Below are 15,641 nucleotides of genomic sequence, written 5' to 3'. Positions count from 1 at the left end.
CAAATCACGACAAGGGAAAGCGAATCATTAACAAAGAATCAGATATGGCGCTCCGTCTGTTTGCTGTGTGATATCATCTCTGGCCAAAAGAAACAGGACAGCAGCTGAATGGCAGCGTGAAGCTCCAGCCAAAAGCCCAGATTAGATATCAGGGGACCCACCGCGTCAACGGCTCGCTCAGTCAAAGCAGTTCTCGAACAATCCGCAGGCAGCCTCTCAAAGACGACGCGCGAGTATTATGTAAGCTGCAAGATTGCACGATAAGGTACCTGTACTACTGAGCACCAGCCACAGCGGCAGAAGCTCGGCAGCTAGGCCCCCGCGCCACAGGTTGCGCTGCCATGTACTGTACCTATGTACTGTACCGCAAGTGCTGAGGCAAGGCCACGCCAGACCATGTTTGCCTGTGGGAGGAGGAGCTGCTTTGCTTTGGGGCTGGTGCGAGCTTGCCAGGGAAGCTCTGATGCAAGCAACTGGACCAACCTCAACCAAAAGCTGCAACTCAACAACCTCGACGATTACCTACGAAACCGAAGAGCCACGACGGCATTGATTCTCTCAAGATTCCAGGCGAATACTCGGTAACCTGGGAGTGAGACTAGGGTCGCTTGATTTGCTCTGCCCGCAGCAGACTCCAACAACAGAAGCCAGAAGCCATCATGGTACGTTTAGTATAGGCTCATCCCGGCTCTCTCTCCTCGATGGGCATCACCGAGACAAGAAGAAACCGCCGGCTAACTGCTCTCCTCTCTGACAAACAGTCTTCTCCCTTTTCAATCAGTCAGTCTTGTTTCCCCCACCCTATGTCTACCCCAAGCGATATAATCACCACTAACTCGTCCCAGACGGCGGCGCCTGCGTCGCCATGGTCGGCAAGGACTGCGTCGCCATCGCCTGCGACCTCCGCCTCGGCCTCCAGGCCCTGACCATCTCCAACAACTTCCCCAAAATCTTCCAGTACGGCGACGTCTTCCTCGGCCTGACGGGCCTGGCCACCGACGTCAGCACCGTCAGCGACCTCTTCCGCTACAAGGTCAACATGTACCGCCTCCGCGAGGAGCGCGCCATCGCCCCGCGCACCTTTGCCAACCTCGTCTCCTCCTCCCTCTACGAGCGCCGCTTCGGCCCTTACTTTGTGTCGCCCGTCGTCGCCGGCCTCGATCCCAAGACGGGCGCCCCCTTCATCTGCGGCTTCGACAGCATCGGCTGCATCGACTTTGCAAAGGACTTTATCGTGTCCGGGACGGCGTCGGAGCAGCTGTTTGGCATGTGCGAAGGCTTGTGGGAGCCTGATTTGGTATGCGCTCTCTTTCTCTCTCTCTCTCTGCGTTCTTCTTTTTATCAAGTTGTTTGGACAAGACGTTGCTGACGATTGGCTTTGCTTTTGAATTCTTCAGGAGCCCGATGCGTTGTTCGAAACCATCTCACAAGCCCTCCTAAACGCCGTCGACCGTGACGCCCTCTCCGGCTGGGGCGCCCACGTGTACATCATCGAGAAGGACAAGGTCACCAAGAGGTTACTAAAGGGCAGACAGGACTAAGATGCGATATACCAAACCACGTTTTTATAGAGATGGGCATATGAAACTACTTTTCCTTATACATGGGCATCTCCGCGTGTGACTGATTGGCGTGTGTGCTACAGGGGAAAGAAAACAAAGGGTTGTATCTCCAACACGGCGGCGAGTGAACCTCAAAAGGCAGGCAAGGAAAAAGGCACAGATACCAGGAGAAGAACAAAATAACGGACTTCTATCCCATTACATTTTGGGCCTCCATCTTGTAGCCTGTTCCTTTACCATGCCGAAAGCCAATTTGTCCCTCCAGTCCACACCAACAAATGGCACAGTGTAGGCCGAAATGGCACCCAAAGCAATGATAATGAAACCCTCGCCTAATCTCAATACAGTTGCACAGCCATTCGATGAATCAACAGTAATCAGCCAAGCATGGTAAAGTCTTTCTTTCCTCTATATACCTGTATGCATTGTATATGTATAAATATATATCATGTACCCTCTATGTCTCCTCTATTCCTCCTTCTTCGCCTTGATGGCCTTGGCAGCCGGCTTCTGCTGCATGAAAAACTGCCTCTCGATAACCTTGAGCACCTCGTCAATCAGACTAGTAAGAAGAAAAATCTGTTAGCAACCTTGTATACAAAAGACATCCGGGGGCTCATTGTAAACTTACATGACAGGCAGGCTGATGATGGTGACCGCCTTCCACTCCAGCGCATTCAGCGGCAGGATGCCAAAGAGCGTCTGCAGGATCGGCGTGTAGAGGAGGACAAAGTGGAGCGCCATGGACAGGGCAATGGCGTAGACCAGCATCATGTTGTTCCACAGCGGGAGGGTAAGCAGCGACTCGCTCGACGACAGGGCGTTCATGGCGTTGAACATTTCAATCACCACCAGGATCGACAGCGACACCGTCGAGGCGGACTTGGCCATGTCGTTGCTGAACATGTCGCATCCGATCTCGGGGAACTCGGTCGAGCAGCGGTGGAAGCGCGAGAGCTGGCGGAAGCTGATCTGAGGGCCCTCGGGGTTGTACATGAACCACCAGGCGTAGCCCGCAACGGTCGCGAGGCCGACGTAGGTGCCAATGATGAGGTAGCGCAGGAACAGCCATCCGCCAATGAGGGGCTCATCCCTCCTGCGGGGATGGCGCTTCATGATGCCGTGGTCAGGGGGGTTGAAGGACAAGGCCGTGGCGGGAAGACCGTCGGTGACGAGGTTGACCCAGAGCAGCTGCACAGGAATCAGAGCCTCGGGCATGCCAAGAGCCGCCGTCAAGAAGATGGAGACTACCTCGCCAATGTTGGATGAGATCAGATAGCGGATAAACTGCTGCGTGTTGCTGTAGATGGAGCGGCCCTCTTCGATGGCCACCTCAATGGTGGCAAAGTTGCTGTCAGCCAGCACCATGTCGGCAGCCAGCTTGGAGACGTCGGTTCCGGAACCCATGGCAACACCAATGTCGGCCTTCTTCAGAGCAGGGGCATCGTTGACACCGTCACCAGTCATGGCAACGACCTCGCCGAGAGACTGGAGGAGGTCAACCAGCTTGGACTTGTGGCCGGGCTCGACACGAGAGAACAGGGAGGCTCGCTTAGCCGCCTCCAGTTGCTCGCTGGGGCTGAGGTTGTCGAATTCACGTCCGGTATAGCTCTTGCCTTCGAGATCCTCGTGCTGACCAAAGACGCCAATCTGTCGGCAGATGCTCTCAGCCGTGTTGCGGTTGTCGCCGGTGATGACAATGATGCGGATACCAGCCTCCTTGCACTTCTTGATTGACGCGGGCACTTCGGGACGAGGGGGGTCGAGCATGCCAACCAAGCCGAGGAAAGTCATGTTCTGCTCCAACTGCGCATACTGCTCAGTAGTCTTGGCGGATCCAACCAACGGATGCTGAGAGATATCGTCGACGCTGGCCAGGGCAATGACGCGAAGGCCTTGGTTACCATATTCAACAACTTCCTTGAGCAGGAGAGAACGGAGCTTTTCGGTCAGGGGAACTCGGTTGCCGTTGGCACCAATCACGGTGCTCGTGCAGCGATCAATGACAGACTCGGGGGCTCCCTTGACAAGCAGCTTCTTGGCCGAACCATCTTGCACAGCAACCGACATGCTCTTTCGGTCACGGGAGAACTCGTAGGTCGCAAGTCGGGGAAGTCTCTTCTCATGTGCAGCGCTGGCATAGTGTCCACAGTCCTCGAGGGCAGTTCCAGCAGGGGCGCAAGGGCCGATTTTCTCCACAAGAACACGGAGGGCGCCCTCGGTTGACTCACCGACGCTGGAGAAGGTGGCAGTACGTGAATCATAGGCCAATTTCGCATCGTTACAGAGAGCGGCAACCTCGGCCATCTGCCGAATCGTGGATGAGGTAGTGGCAAGATCCTCGACAACCTGGCCATTCAGGAAAATGTTACCCTTGGGAGCATATGTTGTACCCTCGACGGTGAGCTCGGTTAGGTCGGTTCCAGCTTCGTTGAGATAGACGACCTTGTTGACGCTCATCTGGTTAGTGGTAAGCGTACCCGTCTTGTCGGAGCAGATGACGCTGCAGCTTCCCAGGGTTTCCACGGAAGGCAGGCTTCGCACAACGGCGTTCTTAGCCGCCATCTTGCGCGTACCCAGAGCAAGACAAGTCGTGATGACAACCGCAAGACCCTCGGGAATGGCAGCCACACCCAAGGACACAGCAATCTTGAGATAGTAGATGGCGCCCTTGGCCCAGCTGCCGTGGCTTGGGTCGTTGAAGTTGGGAATGTTGATGAGCCAGACGAGGATGCAAATGACAGTAATGACCTTGGCCAGGTTGTCGCCAAAGTCGTTGAGCTTCTGCTTCAGAGGGGTAGGTTCGGAAATCTGGGCGGTAATGCTCTCGTGGATATCACCAATGGCAGTGTTGGGGCCTGTCAGGACCACAACGGCCTTGGCTCGTCCAGTGACAACCGTGGTTCCCGAGAAGAGCATGTTCACCTGGTCCTGCAGGACTGCCTTGTCGTCGCTGACGACGGCGTTGGGGTCTTTGCCGACGCTCTCGCTCTCTCCCGTCAGGATAGCCTGGTCCACCGCAAAGCTATTGCTCTCGACGCAAACGATACGGCAGTCGGCGGGGATGCGGTCTCCAACAGAGACAGACACAATGTCGCCGGGAACGAGCTCGTCGGCCTTGACTCGGGATACGTGGCCGCCATTGCGGACGACGTTGGCTTCGTTGGCGGAGTACTCTTGGAGGGCGGCGATGGCCTTTTCGGCACTGCTTTCTTGGGACACACCCACGACGGCGTTGAGGATGAGAATCGTAAGAATCTACAGACGCAGGAACAGATACCAGTTAGCAGCCCAGACCAAGCCAGTTGCACGCGAGTCCACTTACAACTGCGGGATCGACGAATGCGCTCCAGCCGCCCTCATCTTCAAAGAGGGCAAGGATGAAGGAAACAACGGCGGAACCGAGCAGAATGATGACGAGTTGGTCTTTGAATTGTTCGAGAATCAGCTCCCAGATGGGAGTAGGAGGCTCTTCGGGGATCGCTATGCTGGTGTTAGCATCATATCAAGTTGGGAAGCGGTCTCTCTCCCCCCCGGTCTGGCGGGAGTATTCCAGACTTGGCGGTTCGGGGTTTGCGCACCATTGCGGCCGTGTTTCTTCCGAAGTTCTTCGACCTGACTGTCCGTTAAGCCGCTGCGCTCTTGGACGTTGAAGTTGGCCAGCACCGCGTCGATGGGAAGAGCGTAGGCGTTGTCCATGTTGGCGGGTTGCGCCGAAAGCGGCGGGGCGACGCTCTGGAATCCTTATCGCGGGTATCGATGTGCTTCGGCGATGTAGGTAGGATGAGGCTATTCCCGATGACTCAAGCCACTCTCGACGAAAGTGATGAAGGACGAAGGAAGCAGAAAGAAAAGAAGTATTGATTATTACGGAGTGGGTTGAACAAGGCAGAGAGTGAGGAAGAGGAAGAGACGAGGCCAGTTCAGCGAATTGCCAACATGGGAGATTTGTCAAGAGTCTCCCGCAAGGCTCCACGTGGTGGGCGGCAAAAGAAGGCTAAGGTACCGCTGGCTGTATGTATACCTACCTTATGATCGCCTTAGCAGCACTCGCAGCAGTAATACCTAACGCTAACGTAATAAGAGCGGAAAAGTCGAGGGGCTTCCATTGCCGTCACCGTGGAAAAAGAAAAAGTTCAACGTGTTCGTTTGGAGTCAAGGGGCGGACCTCTTGCATCGCCTCGCGCCAGCCGGGCTCGGGCTTGTCCCTGAGCGGTTAGCTTCAGGGCCCTGTTGCAGCGCCGTGTTTAGGCGACTCGGTCCTGGCAGCAGCCGCTATAAATTGCAGTGGCAGCCCCGGACGGTGCATCGCACAGTGGGTTCGGCGGGCGACGGGCCATCGGCGGCGCGCTTTGGCGGGGGAGCGTGCTGGGACAACGACGCAGCCACAGTGCGATCTCGCATGTCGTGGTTCGGAGGCATGGGTTTAGATTGACGGATGGAGTGGTGGGAGTCGGTTATTCGCAGCCTGGGACGTTCACAGTATAGCAAGACAAGACCCCTGCCATAATTCACATGCTCCTAGCTGAAGAAGCTTCTTTGCAATTTTCAAGGGTATCGTGGAAGATGCTATTTTTGCTTCATGCTCATCTTTGCCCTTCAATATCTCAATTTCCACATATTGATCAAGCCGCCATTCTGCCTTGCATGGTCAAGAGGGCAGTTCTTGGCAGGCATTCTTCTTGCTGCAATGATATCCTTGACCATTACATTATCGTCACAGAAGAGATGAAGTAGTCGATCTGCCTAGAGGGTACGGATGTCAGTCGATATAGAGTCATGCTGTCAACTGAAGCCGGTCGATTTACACCTCTTACTCCATGTCGGTACAAATTTGATCTATGCTCTGTGAAGTGGCAAAGTATTGACCACAATCAACCGATATCAGTTCATGTTATCAACTATCGCCAGCCACCTCAAAGACAATTCGGATGTCTTGATCGGCTGTTGAGATGCTGTTCAGCATGGATATTGTAATCAATGAGGAGGTGAAAGCCTAGCAACCTGAAGTCAGTACTCGCTCGCCGTTACACATCCAGTAGTAGGTATGGATCTTCAAATATCGGGTCCCTCCAAAGTGCTACTCCAATGTATCATGCGGGCATTGTATCAATTGATTCGTATGCTGACGGGCTACCTATAACATCATCATATCAGTTGCCATTCATCATTCATTGCCATGGGTAAATCAAGGTAGACTTGCTGAGACTTGTTGTCCCTCTGTACCTACTAAGATACTTTACCTACCTTAAGGTAGGTAGGTAAGTAACGATCGGACGCACCTTCTTCTCGTCAACAGCAATAGTAGCTTCTCAAAAGAGTCAATGCCCTGCCAACCAGCAGTCGATCGCTCCTGACGCTTCCATCATTTCGGCTGCTAAAAAAGAATACCTTGATGTTTTTTCACTGTTCATCCTGTTTCCGTCTCGATTCTTCTCGCTACACTGTCAATGTTCTTTCTGTCCGTATTATTCTATTCCAGATTTTGCACCTCGCCATGTCCGGCTCTTAGTCCTCGACATCACTTTGATCTTGGCGCATTGGAGCCTATTTTGCATCTTCTTTTTTGGCCTTGTCAATTCATCAACTTCACCCTCCACCTCTATGGAAATGGCTTCCCATGATTCATCAGCCAGTGGCAGTCCCAGTGACTCCGACCCAAGCTCTCGGCGTTCCAGCTGGGCTGCTCTCATGCAGGAGTACGAAGATGCCATCGAGTATCGAAGCGACGACGCCAGATCTGACGCCGAAGTCGTTACCAAAATGGCCCAGCTCGATATTACAGCAAATGATACCCCTTCTTCCACTGGCAAAATAGCCGATGCCGAGTTTCAAGGAGTTATCGAAAGTACCGCTGTGGCTGCCGCCGTCCAGGTGCCTCAGATCACCATTGACGGTAGTAGCAGCGCTTCCGTGATGGACGCGGAATGTCCAGAGCAGCTCAAATCTGAAAGGCCCTTTCACAAATGGATGCGGACGATACATCGTCGAGCACGACATCGGCCCACACTGTCAGACGAAGGTATCAGCCCGCTGCATGAGAATGGCATCCACAGCCGCACATCTCCGTGGAGAAGAACGCATCATCGACACTCGTCCTCTGGTTCCTCGTTTGCCTTTGTTGCGGCGGTTCGAAGTGCTAGTGCCAGCCTCGCCAGTGTCAGTGCTGTGGCACGATCCCGAAGAAACACAGTTCGCTCTCAAGGCTTCTCAACGACGGAGCGTAGCAGCAGAGCTTCTATTTCGGGTCCTCGTGCTTCGGAAGACAGCTGTTTCTTGGAGAACCGTTCTCTAGCCGATTTGGCTACCATCGAAAGATCGTTGCAACGACGCAAGGTGCTAGAGGAGCTAATCAGTACAGAAGAAGGGTATATCGGGGACGTGCGCTTTCTCATGAATGTGAGTCGAGTTGATCGCGATCCCCCGACTACCTACTAGTAGTTCATGTCTAATAATCTCAAAGGTATATGTCACGATTTTGGCCGCGTTGCCTTCCGTTTGCGTCGGATTGCGATCATCAATCAACCAGAACTTGACAGAGATTGTCAAATTACACGAGGAGCTCCTAGGTGAACTACACCGAGTAGTTCCACACTCGGAGTACACGCAAGCTGACTTGGCACCCTCGTTGTCGACTCTGCCGAATGCCGACTGTCTTCACACTCACAGGCGATGGTCTAGTCTCGATGCCATACCAGAACAAAACGTGAAAGCGAGGTGGCTTTTGAAAGCCCCGGGCATGCTATCGGATCCTCAAGTCGCTGCCGAGGTCTCCAAAGTCTTTGCAAAGAAGGTATTTGTTGACCATAACTTTCCAATGCATTCGGGCAGATTGTCTGACACACCTCGACGTGTACACAGATCAGTCGGTTCTTCATGTACGAAGAATACGGAGCCACATACGAGATGATGATCAAAGACATTGCTTCAGCCCAGGAAGCCATGCCTGATTGGGAGACTTATCAAAAAGGACTCGAAGCTCTAGCACTGGCCCTGGGCTCTGCCAAGGGTAGCGAAGAAGGGACAAAGAAGGCCCTCACGATCAATGACCTCCTCGTCAAGGTGCCCCTCTACGGCACTGTTCTTGTTCCTCACCATGGGCTAACGCTTTTGGTAGCCTATCCAAAGAATTTGCAAATATCCTCTCCTCTTTTGCGAACTCCTCAAGTGCACTCCGATATCAGACTGCCCATATTCCCACATGGAAATCGACAACACTCTGACAAGACTCCGCGAGGCAACCACAGAAATCAACCGGGCATCAAATGATGACCAGATCAGAGTCACGCTCGAGAAGACGTGGATTCTACAAGATCGCCTCGTATTTCCAGACAGGGTACTATCTAGCAGTCAAATAAAGGGTTATTACTTACTGTATCAAGACTAACATTGGACTTAGAAACTCGATGCCGTTTCGAAAAGACAAGTACGGTCCTTCGGCCACATTCGCCTCTGTGGAACACTTCACGTATGCTAGCAGACAGACGACGGAGTCGACGGGCAGTACTTTATCTGTCTCCTCTATCGAGACGTCCTTTGCCTTGCCGCTGCAGGCAAAGTCGACCCGATATACACCATCATGGCGTGCATCAACGTAGACGGGATCAGGATCGAAGACGTGGACAACGGACGAGGTAAGACGCACAGGCGCCAACAGAAGGGCTCTCTCCCATGAACGGAGAATACTAACAGTCAGTAGGGCTACAATGCCACACCGCGCCCTTTTCCTGGAAAGTAGTATTTGAATGTGACCATCAACTATACGAAATCATCATGACAGCCTGCAACCCCAAGGAAGAGACAGAATGGAAAACACGATTGGCTCGTCCGATGAGCGAAGGCCAAGAGGGAAAGCCGCTGGATATGTTCAGTACGCTTCATATGGATATGAAGAGTCTGGGGACTGTGTTTGGAAAGCAAGGTGCGCAATTTTGTATCCAGGCATGTCACCTCCATCATCTGACTCAGACTAAAGGCACGCTCGCGCGGCGGATCTCCATTCAACGGGCTACTACTGTTGGAGGCGCCAAATCTCCTCTGTGCCAAGTCATCTTGAAGAATACCAACGGATTGCGGGACAATGGCGGTAATGCGTCTACGGTTTCGACCATCAAGCGTTCTCAGTCACTGCTGACGACCACAACCCGGATCCCGGTGCTTGCACCGCCAAGGGGTGAGAGAGCCCGGCTTGAAGCGCTCCTCTCCGACGTGTGGACGAGAGAAATCCTCCCGTTTCCTGGAATGTCGATGAGATCTCGAAGCGAAAATCTGGTCCGAAGCTCGGCATCTACGGTTATGAGGAAACTCAGTGTGGCCAGCTTTGCTAGTTCATTTGCAAAGAAATCAACCGCGTCCGCTCAGAGAGCCCAATCCATTGAGAATATTGCCCTAGAAACCATCAAACGCCGGGGCACGCGAACCCCAATGGAGTCGGTCATGAGGGATGATGCATGCTTGGACGACGAAGCAGGCAGGAAAGCGAAGCGGCAGCGTACGGCCAAGGAGCTTGCAGGTGTACAGGCACCCGTCTATAGCTCAAGAAGTGGCCCTAGAAGCCTCCGGCGACGAGGAGCGTGGGTGAATGCACCCCCAAAGCAGGATCTTGTCAGCGACGTGTTCTCTTTCCCTTCACGCGCGGCATCTGCAAACATGCTACTGCCGCCCAAGTCGACGATCTCCCGGGCCATGACATCTTTGCCCGAGACCCCAGATAGGACGAGAAAGGCGTCAGCGGAAAGGTTCCGAAGCTTTGGCCGCTGGACCAGGATTGGTGTGGGGAGGAACGAGGGTACTGGCAGCTTCAGGAAGCTACTTTCAATTGGCAAAGAGCTATAACAGCCGTGATACTGGTCTACGTGGAGATTTGAGGCAAGTTGGATGCCATCACTTGGAAAATGGGAACCGCGGGACTGTGAGTGGATCAGCCATCATACCGCCCCGAACCGAGTATACCGTACGATAGGGATAGATGGGCTTAGGCTTTTGTAGGATTAGATGACGCATCTCTACAGACACTGCGGAAGAGAGGGAGCAAAAATTATACATTTTGCAAAGAGATTGCTGCAACAGATGCATGCATCTGGCCCTATAGCGGAATGACGGTGTTGCTCGCATTTGAACGCAATACTACAGGTAGTAGCACTGCAACTGGTACTGTATCACGCATGTCGTCTGCCGCGCCGCGAGCCATGAGCAGGGCGACTAAGTTACCTTAGGTCGGTAAGGTACTAGGTAGGTAGGTACCTACTAGGTTAGTAGGTGTTCATTCCAATTGGTAACGGCCCATGCGTATCGTACATAGAAGACAGAAGAAGCAATTGACAGGCAGCAAACAAGCTGAACAGCTCATGAGGCTCGTCGGTTTCAATTGTTCCTGGATCGCCAGCTAAGACGATCCACAGCGAAGCATGGAAATGGGGGAAGCCTTACGTATTGGCCGTCTGGCCAAGTACCGGATACAGTCGTGATGAGGTCATCATGTACCCGCTGCGCTGCTTCTTGTGGAGGCTGCAGTGAATGCGGTGCGATCGAAATGGGGAAGCGAGACCCGGTACTTGCTGCAGGTGCGCGCAGAGGTACACATTCCGCACGCCACGATGACGTAGTTGGCAGTGACAGCTCCCCTCTTCCTAGAACGAAGGAAAGAGCAGCTTCTTCTGCCTTCTTTTAAGAACAGCTGCTCTGCCCACCTTCTGCCTCTTTTCTTCTTCATTCTCATACCCAATTCTTAATCAAGCACACCATCATCCATCCACCAGCGGACACATACTTTTTCACACGCCAATCCTCAAGCTCTTTCTCTCACTACTCTCACAAGTCAATAACACACAATCGTTGCAAAGCTCAGCGTCACGCGACCCCCGCCATCCCACCAAACAGCTAAACAAGCAATACCCCTTTCGTCTTACGACTTCAATCCACAGCCAAAATGACTCGAGGAGAAGCCACCCAGTCCAAGATCCACTACAAGGGAAAGCAGGACGACTTCCTTGTCTTTGTGGACGATGTCGACACCTACAAGAAGTGGTTGAACGACAAGAGCACTCCTCTTGCTCACTTCATCTCCGCCTTCCAGGTCTTTGTGACACACAGGTAAGCAGAGCCAGAACTTCCACCTAACTGAGTGCGTTGGTTCGTCTCGAGCTGCTCGGTCATCTCGGTGCCGCTGCCCTTTTCTTTGGGATTGGCGGGCAATGGATACGTCGCGATCGGAGACGTCCGTTGAGTGCTTAGAACACCGCGTCGTGCCACACAACTTTTTTCTACCAAAGAGAGTTGGACATTTGGCGGCTAACAAAACATTTCTACAACAGACAAGGTGCTCAGGGAACCTATGACTCGGCATCAAAGATGGCCCTCTCGGCCGAGTTTGATACCGACAACACCGATGATGTGATTCAGAAGATCCTGGAGAAGGGCACATTGCAGATCTCGGAGGTTAGTCCCTTGTCCAAGACAATTTCCCCTTAACAGTCCGCGATCCGGAGAGATGCTGACAACGTTGTGAACAGATGCCTGAACGGCAAGGTCCCACCAACGATTCCATGAACTCGATGAGGGCAAAATAGGCGACTGCTAGGTATCCTAGGTTTCGTGTTGAGCGATCATGCAGGCCCGGGCTTAGACTCAGGGCTCAGAGCCGGGCGACGGGTTCCAGGGCCTGGATGGAGGCTCTTCTCACCTTCAGTGGAGACTTCATAACAAGGGAATAATAAAGCGGTTAAATTCTTAATGACATGCCTGCCTCGTGTGTCCGATATGGATTCGTGACTCGTAGCAATGTAGTAGTAAGACAGTCGACACGCCTTGTGGTTCGAGTGCAGTGGTACCATCTCATGATTATGGACTTAGATAGGCAGGGTCAGCCGTTCTTCAGACCGGGTTCCGCTGAGCCTTTAAGAAACCTTGCATACCTCGAGGAGTAAGAGCTGAAAGACACGCAGATATTGAAGACACCTGGAGGCTACGATGATTTGAGGCGTCCTGTAACATGTTCGAATTGGCCGACTTGGGCTCTAACTGCCTAACATGCGTGATCCGAGTCTTTGACTGGAATTAAACCCTGTGCCTATTGCTCCCCGTCCCTTCCCATCCATGGCCCCTCGTGAGTGTTGTGCGGGCCTTTGTAAATAATGTACATGGAGGATTGATCCTGATCCGAGGCTTGTCCCTTTGTTGCTCTGCTCAAATGATGATTTCCCTTTTGCCTTTTTCTCTGGTCCTACAGTGCGGAATGTTTACTGCTCTTTTTCTCCCCCCTTTTCCCCCTCCAACTCAGACTTTGCCGCCTGAGTTGGGTGTTCGTGGAGGTAGAGTCCATGGCTGTGCGCAGATGACCTATATAAAATGGTTAGCTTTCTTTCTAGGGAGAATACAAAAACAGAGAAAGGGATGGAAGATGGAGAGGGAAAGACATACCTCGCCTTCACTGTAGGCCCAGAAATAGGCGCCCATGCCAATGAGGTAGTAGATGCCCGGGTTGGTGGACTGGTACATGAGCAGGCAGGCGAGGGCGGTGAGGGGCAGCATGGCGAGGCGGAACTCGATGGAGCGGTGGATGCTGGTGCCGGCAATGAGGGGCAGGGGCCACTCGAGGGCGAGCATGAGGAGGCCGAAGACGAGGTTGATGGTCTGGAGGATGGGGGCGGGCTTGACGGCGGCGTCGAGGGACTTTGTGAGGAAGTCCCAGAAGATCTTGGGCCAGAAGTAGCCCTCGATGGCGGCGCCAATTTGGTCTATCGGGGGTTGAGAGTCAGTCATTTTTTGCACGATATTGAGAGGGGAGAAAGAGAGAGAGAGAATGAAGGACGTACAGGTGGCGGCTGTGAGCATGATGAGACGAGCCCAGTGGTTCTTGATAAGCTTGCCCATTGTTGCGGTGTTTTGGTGGAGTGGAAAGATAAGTGTCGGTTATATGGCTTTCCTTCTCTCTCGTCCTTGTTCTCCCTCGTGTAAGGCGTATCTCGAAAACGGAGTCTTTCCAGATGTCGTCGTCCTTTTCTTCCTTTTTCTTCTTTCGAAACCCGTTTCGTTGGACCTCGTCGGATAACCACACAAAAGAGATTGCTTTCCAAGTCGGATCAACCGAATATCCTCCTGACGAAATGCTAAGGAAATTGAAAGAGAATGGAAACAAATTCAATTAAAGCGTCGAAGAAAAAAAAAAGCAGGTAACCGGACCTGTAATGGCAAAAGGAGCAAAAGAAGAGAAAGAAAAAAAGAAAGAAAGAGACACCGAGCAGGCTAGCAGCTGGTGAACCTGTAGAATGGAAAACGAAAGTTGACGAAAGAGGAGAAACAAGAACCCTCGAGGAGGAGGAGAGCCGAAGGGAAGGGCTTTAATCTATACACCACTTGGCCGCCCAGAACCGGCCGGGCCCTTTGGAAGGGGAGGGGGGGCAATGCGGGCTTGGTCTCGTCTGGCGCCGGAGGGTGAAAACCGGGTTGAGAGAAAGGCACTCGTGTGTGTCAGGGCCGAGGAGCTAAATCGTGCCTTTGCCTCAGCTTTTGGGCGATCGCGTGTCTGGCTGGGATCAGAGCGGCCGTGCAAGCAGGCATGGGCGTCTGGGCAGAGACATGGAACGAACGATGGCCCTGATGATTGCCTCGTTCCCGGGGTCGTGGGCGAGGCGAGCGATGAGACTGGAACCAGGGCCGGATAGATCGATATCCGTTTCGAGCAGGGGCCGGTTAGACCTGAGGCACAAGCCTGACAGCCGAAAGAAGCGTGGAGATGTCCGGTCTTCTGTCCACAGACAGAGAGAGAGAGAGAGAGAGAAGACGGGGGGGTGGCTTGAGGTTGAGCAAGATTGAGTTTCACGTTGCTGGACCGGGCGTAGTCACTCTCCGCGAAAGCTCGTTTGCAGCGGCGGTACAAAGTCGTAATAGTAGCAGGTTGAGGCGGTTTGAGGCGGGAAAAGGTATCGATGTATGTAGTAGCGTAGCAGTGGTTCGTTTGAAAAAGAGGTCGTTGGTCTCGTATCAGACAGGGGGGGGCGACAAGCTGAGAAAGCAGAAACAAAAGAGGAGGCCTTTTGCAAAGCAGATTAAACGCTGGGAGAGAGAGGGGAAGGGTATCACGAAGGAGGTGGTTCTGAAGCAGTGGGAGCAAGAGAAATGTGGAAGCGGGAGGGGGGATGGTTTTGAGGGTTACCGAGTACAAGTAAGTAGTGACACAGCTACCTTGCCTTATGGGCAGCTGAGGTGAGGTCTAGCGGCGGTACCTGGCGTGCGGCCGTGGCGGCGCCTACGAGAAAAGTACCGCCGCATATGATCTCACCCGATTTGCTCCTCGCAGCTGCTTCATTTCTGTCGCAAACCGGCGCTGCGTCTCTTCTGGCTCAGCGTCTTGTCTGCGGTGGTGTTTCTGGCTCCCCCCATGATGCGGAATCACAGCGGCGATTGGTGCGTCGTCGGCGGTTACAGAGGCGGCGCCGGCCAATCAGGGCGCATGCCGCTGCTCCTGCGCGTTCGGGCGAACAGGGGGCGGCGGCTCCACCGGGTTGCAGGTCTTGCAGGCGGTCGTGGGTGCTGCTCAGGGACCCCCCATGCCCTGTAAGGAGCTGCTGCTGCCGAGGGGGGTTACCGGACGGCGGTGGTGCGGGCACTTGACAGCTACACAGTCATTACTCTGCTCTCTGCTGCTATTTGAAAGTATACATTGAGTAGCCTTGGCTCATTACGCAAGTCGCTTTCAAACCCACCTCAAGTCCGATGGCTGCCATTGAATGCGATGCCACTGGACGCTGGGCAGCTTCGAGGCACCTCCGCTGCAAGCGTCAAGTCTCGGCATCAGCAGGTCTCGGAGGCCTGTTCTAGAAAGCCCTTGTTCTCTCTTTTTTTTTTTTTTTCTTTTTTTTTTTTTTCTGTTTCTCTTTTGCAGCTCCGGAACACTCGAGATCCGGCAACCTGTTGGTCCGCATGCCTTGCAGGCATGTATATGTACATGTACGTAGCTGCATGTAAGCAAGCAACTGCACGCAGGTACGAGTATACCTCTCTAACCAACAGACACCTTTTAATCATGCATTCAATCCTTCATATCGCAACTCAATTCTTCCTCATGTGACATCATGAAGA

The 15,641-nt window shown here is 53.3% G+C and overlaps 5 protein-coding genes across 5 annotated transcripts; 3 read left to right on the top strand and 2 right to left on the bottom strand.

The window, feature by feature from the left end:
- Positions 1-865: 865 nt before the first annotated feature.
- Positions 866-1,541, top strand: TRIREDRAFT_58125 (20S proteasome, beta subunit; the record flags this gene model as incomplete). The annotated part of the gene is made up of 2 exons (XM_006963308.1): positions 866-1,297; positions 1,398-1,541. The coding sequence occupies 2 exons, from the start codon at positions 866-868 to the stop codon at positions 1,539-1,541; spliced, it is 576 nt and encodes a 191-aa protein (XP_006963370.1).
- Positions 1,542-2,030: 489 nt separating this feature from the next.
- TRIREDRAFT_120627 (calcium P-type ATPase-like protein) lies at positions 2,031-5,660 on the bottom strand (the record flags this gene model as incomplete). Its single annotated transcript, XM_006963124.1, has 4 exons — positions 5,144-5,660; positions 4,888-5,045; positions 2,194-4,820; positions 2,031-2,124 (listed from the first exon to the last, which is right to left on the bottom strand). The coding sequence occupies exons 1-4, from the start codon at positions 5,259-5,261 to the stop codon at positions 2,031-2,033; spliced, it is 2,997 nt and encodes a 998-aa protein (XP_006963186.1). The 5' UTR covers positions 5,262-5,660.
- A 1,818-nt stretch (positions 5,661-7,478) lies between these two features.
- On the top strand, positions 7,479-9,887 carry TRIREDRAFT_58058 (uncharacterized protein; the record flags this gene model as incomplete). The annotated part of the gene is made up of 5 exons (XM_006963307.1): positions 7,479-7,961; positions 8,026-8,355; positions 8,424-8,624; positions 9,043-9,196; positions 9,259-9,887. Coding segments are annotated over 5 exons (1,797 nt in total), but the record flags the coding sequence as incomplete, so codon positions are not given.
- A 1,520-nt stretch (positions 9,888-11,407) lies between these two features.
- On the top strand, positions 11,408-12,183 carry TRIREDRAFT_72859 (uncharacterized protein). Its single transcript, XM_006963306.1, has 3 exons — positions 11,408-11,654; positions 11,876-11,999; positions 12,074-12,183. The coding sequence occupies exons 1-3, from the start codon at positions 11,491-11,493 to the stop codon at positions 12,128-12,130; spliced, it is 345 nt and encodes a 114-aa protein (XP_006963368.1). The 5' UTR covers positions 11,408-11,490; the 3' UTR covers positions 12,131-12,183.
- Positions 12,184-12,836: 653 nt separating this feature from the next.
- Positions 12,837-13,433, bottom strand: TRIREDRAFT_57737 (uncharacterized protein; the record flags this gene model as incomplete). Its single annotated transcript, XM_006963123.1, has 3 exons — positions 12,837-12,899; positions 12,981-13,297; positions 13,376-13,433. The coding sequence occupies 3 exons, from the start codon at positions 13,431-13,433 to the stop codon at positions 12,837-12,839; spliced, it is 438 nt and encodes a 145-aa protein (XP_006963185.1).
- Positions 13,434-15,641: the final 2,208 nt, after the last annotated feature.

Source organism: Trichoderma reesei (assembly GCF_000167675.1).
Source record: "Trichoderma reesei QM6a unplaced genomic scaffold TRIREscaffold_4, whole genome shotgun sequence".
NCBI classification, from domain to species: Eukaryota; Fungi; Ascomycota; class Sordariomycetes; order Hypocreales; family Hypocreaceae; genus Trichoderma; species Trichoderma reesei.
This window is presented reverse-complemented; position numbering and strand designations above follow the sequence as displayed.

Bases quoted from the DNA above. Each gene is read 5' to 3' on its own strand.
- TRIREDRAFT_72859 (XM_006963306.1), top strand. From the start codon at position 11,491: ATGACTCGAGGAGAAGCCACCCAGTCCAAGATCCACTACAAGGGAAAG. The intron at 11,655-11,875 runs GTAAGCAGAGCC...TTTCTACAACAG, and splicing joins CAGGTCTTTGTGACACACAG to ACAAGGTGCTCAGGGAACCT. The intron at 12,000-12,073 runs GTTAGTCCCTTG...CGTTGTGAACAG, and splicing joins GCACATTGCAGATCTCGGAG to ATGCCTGAACGGCAAGGTCC.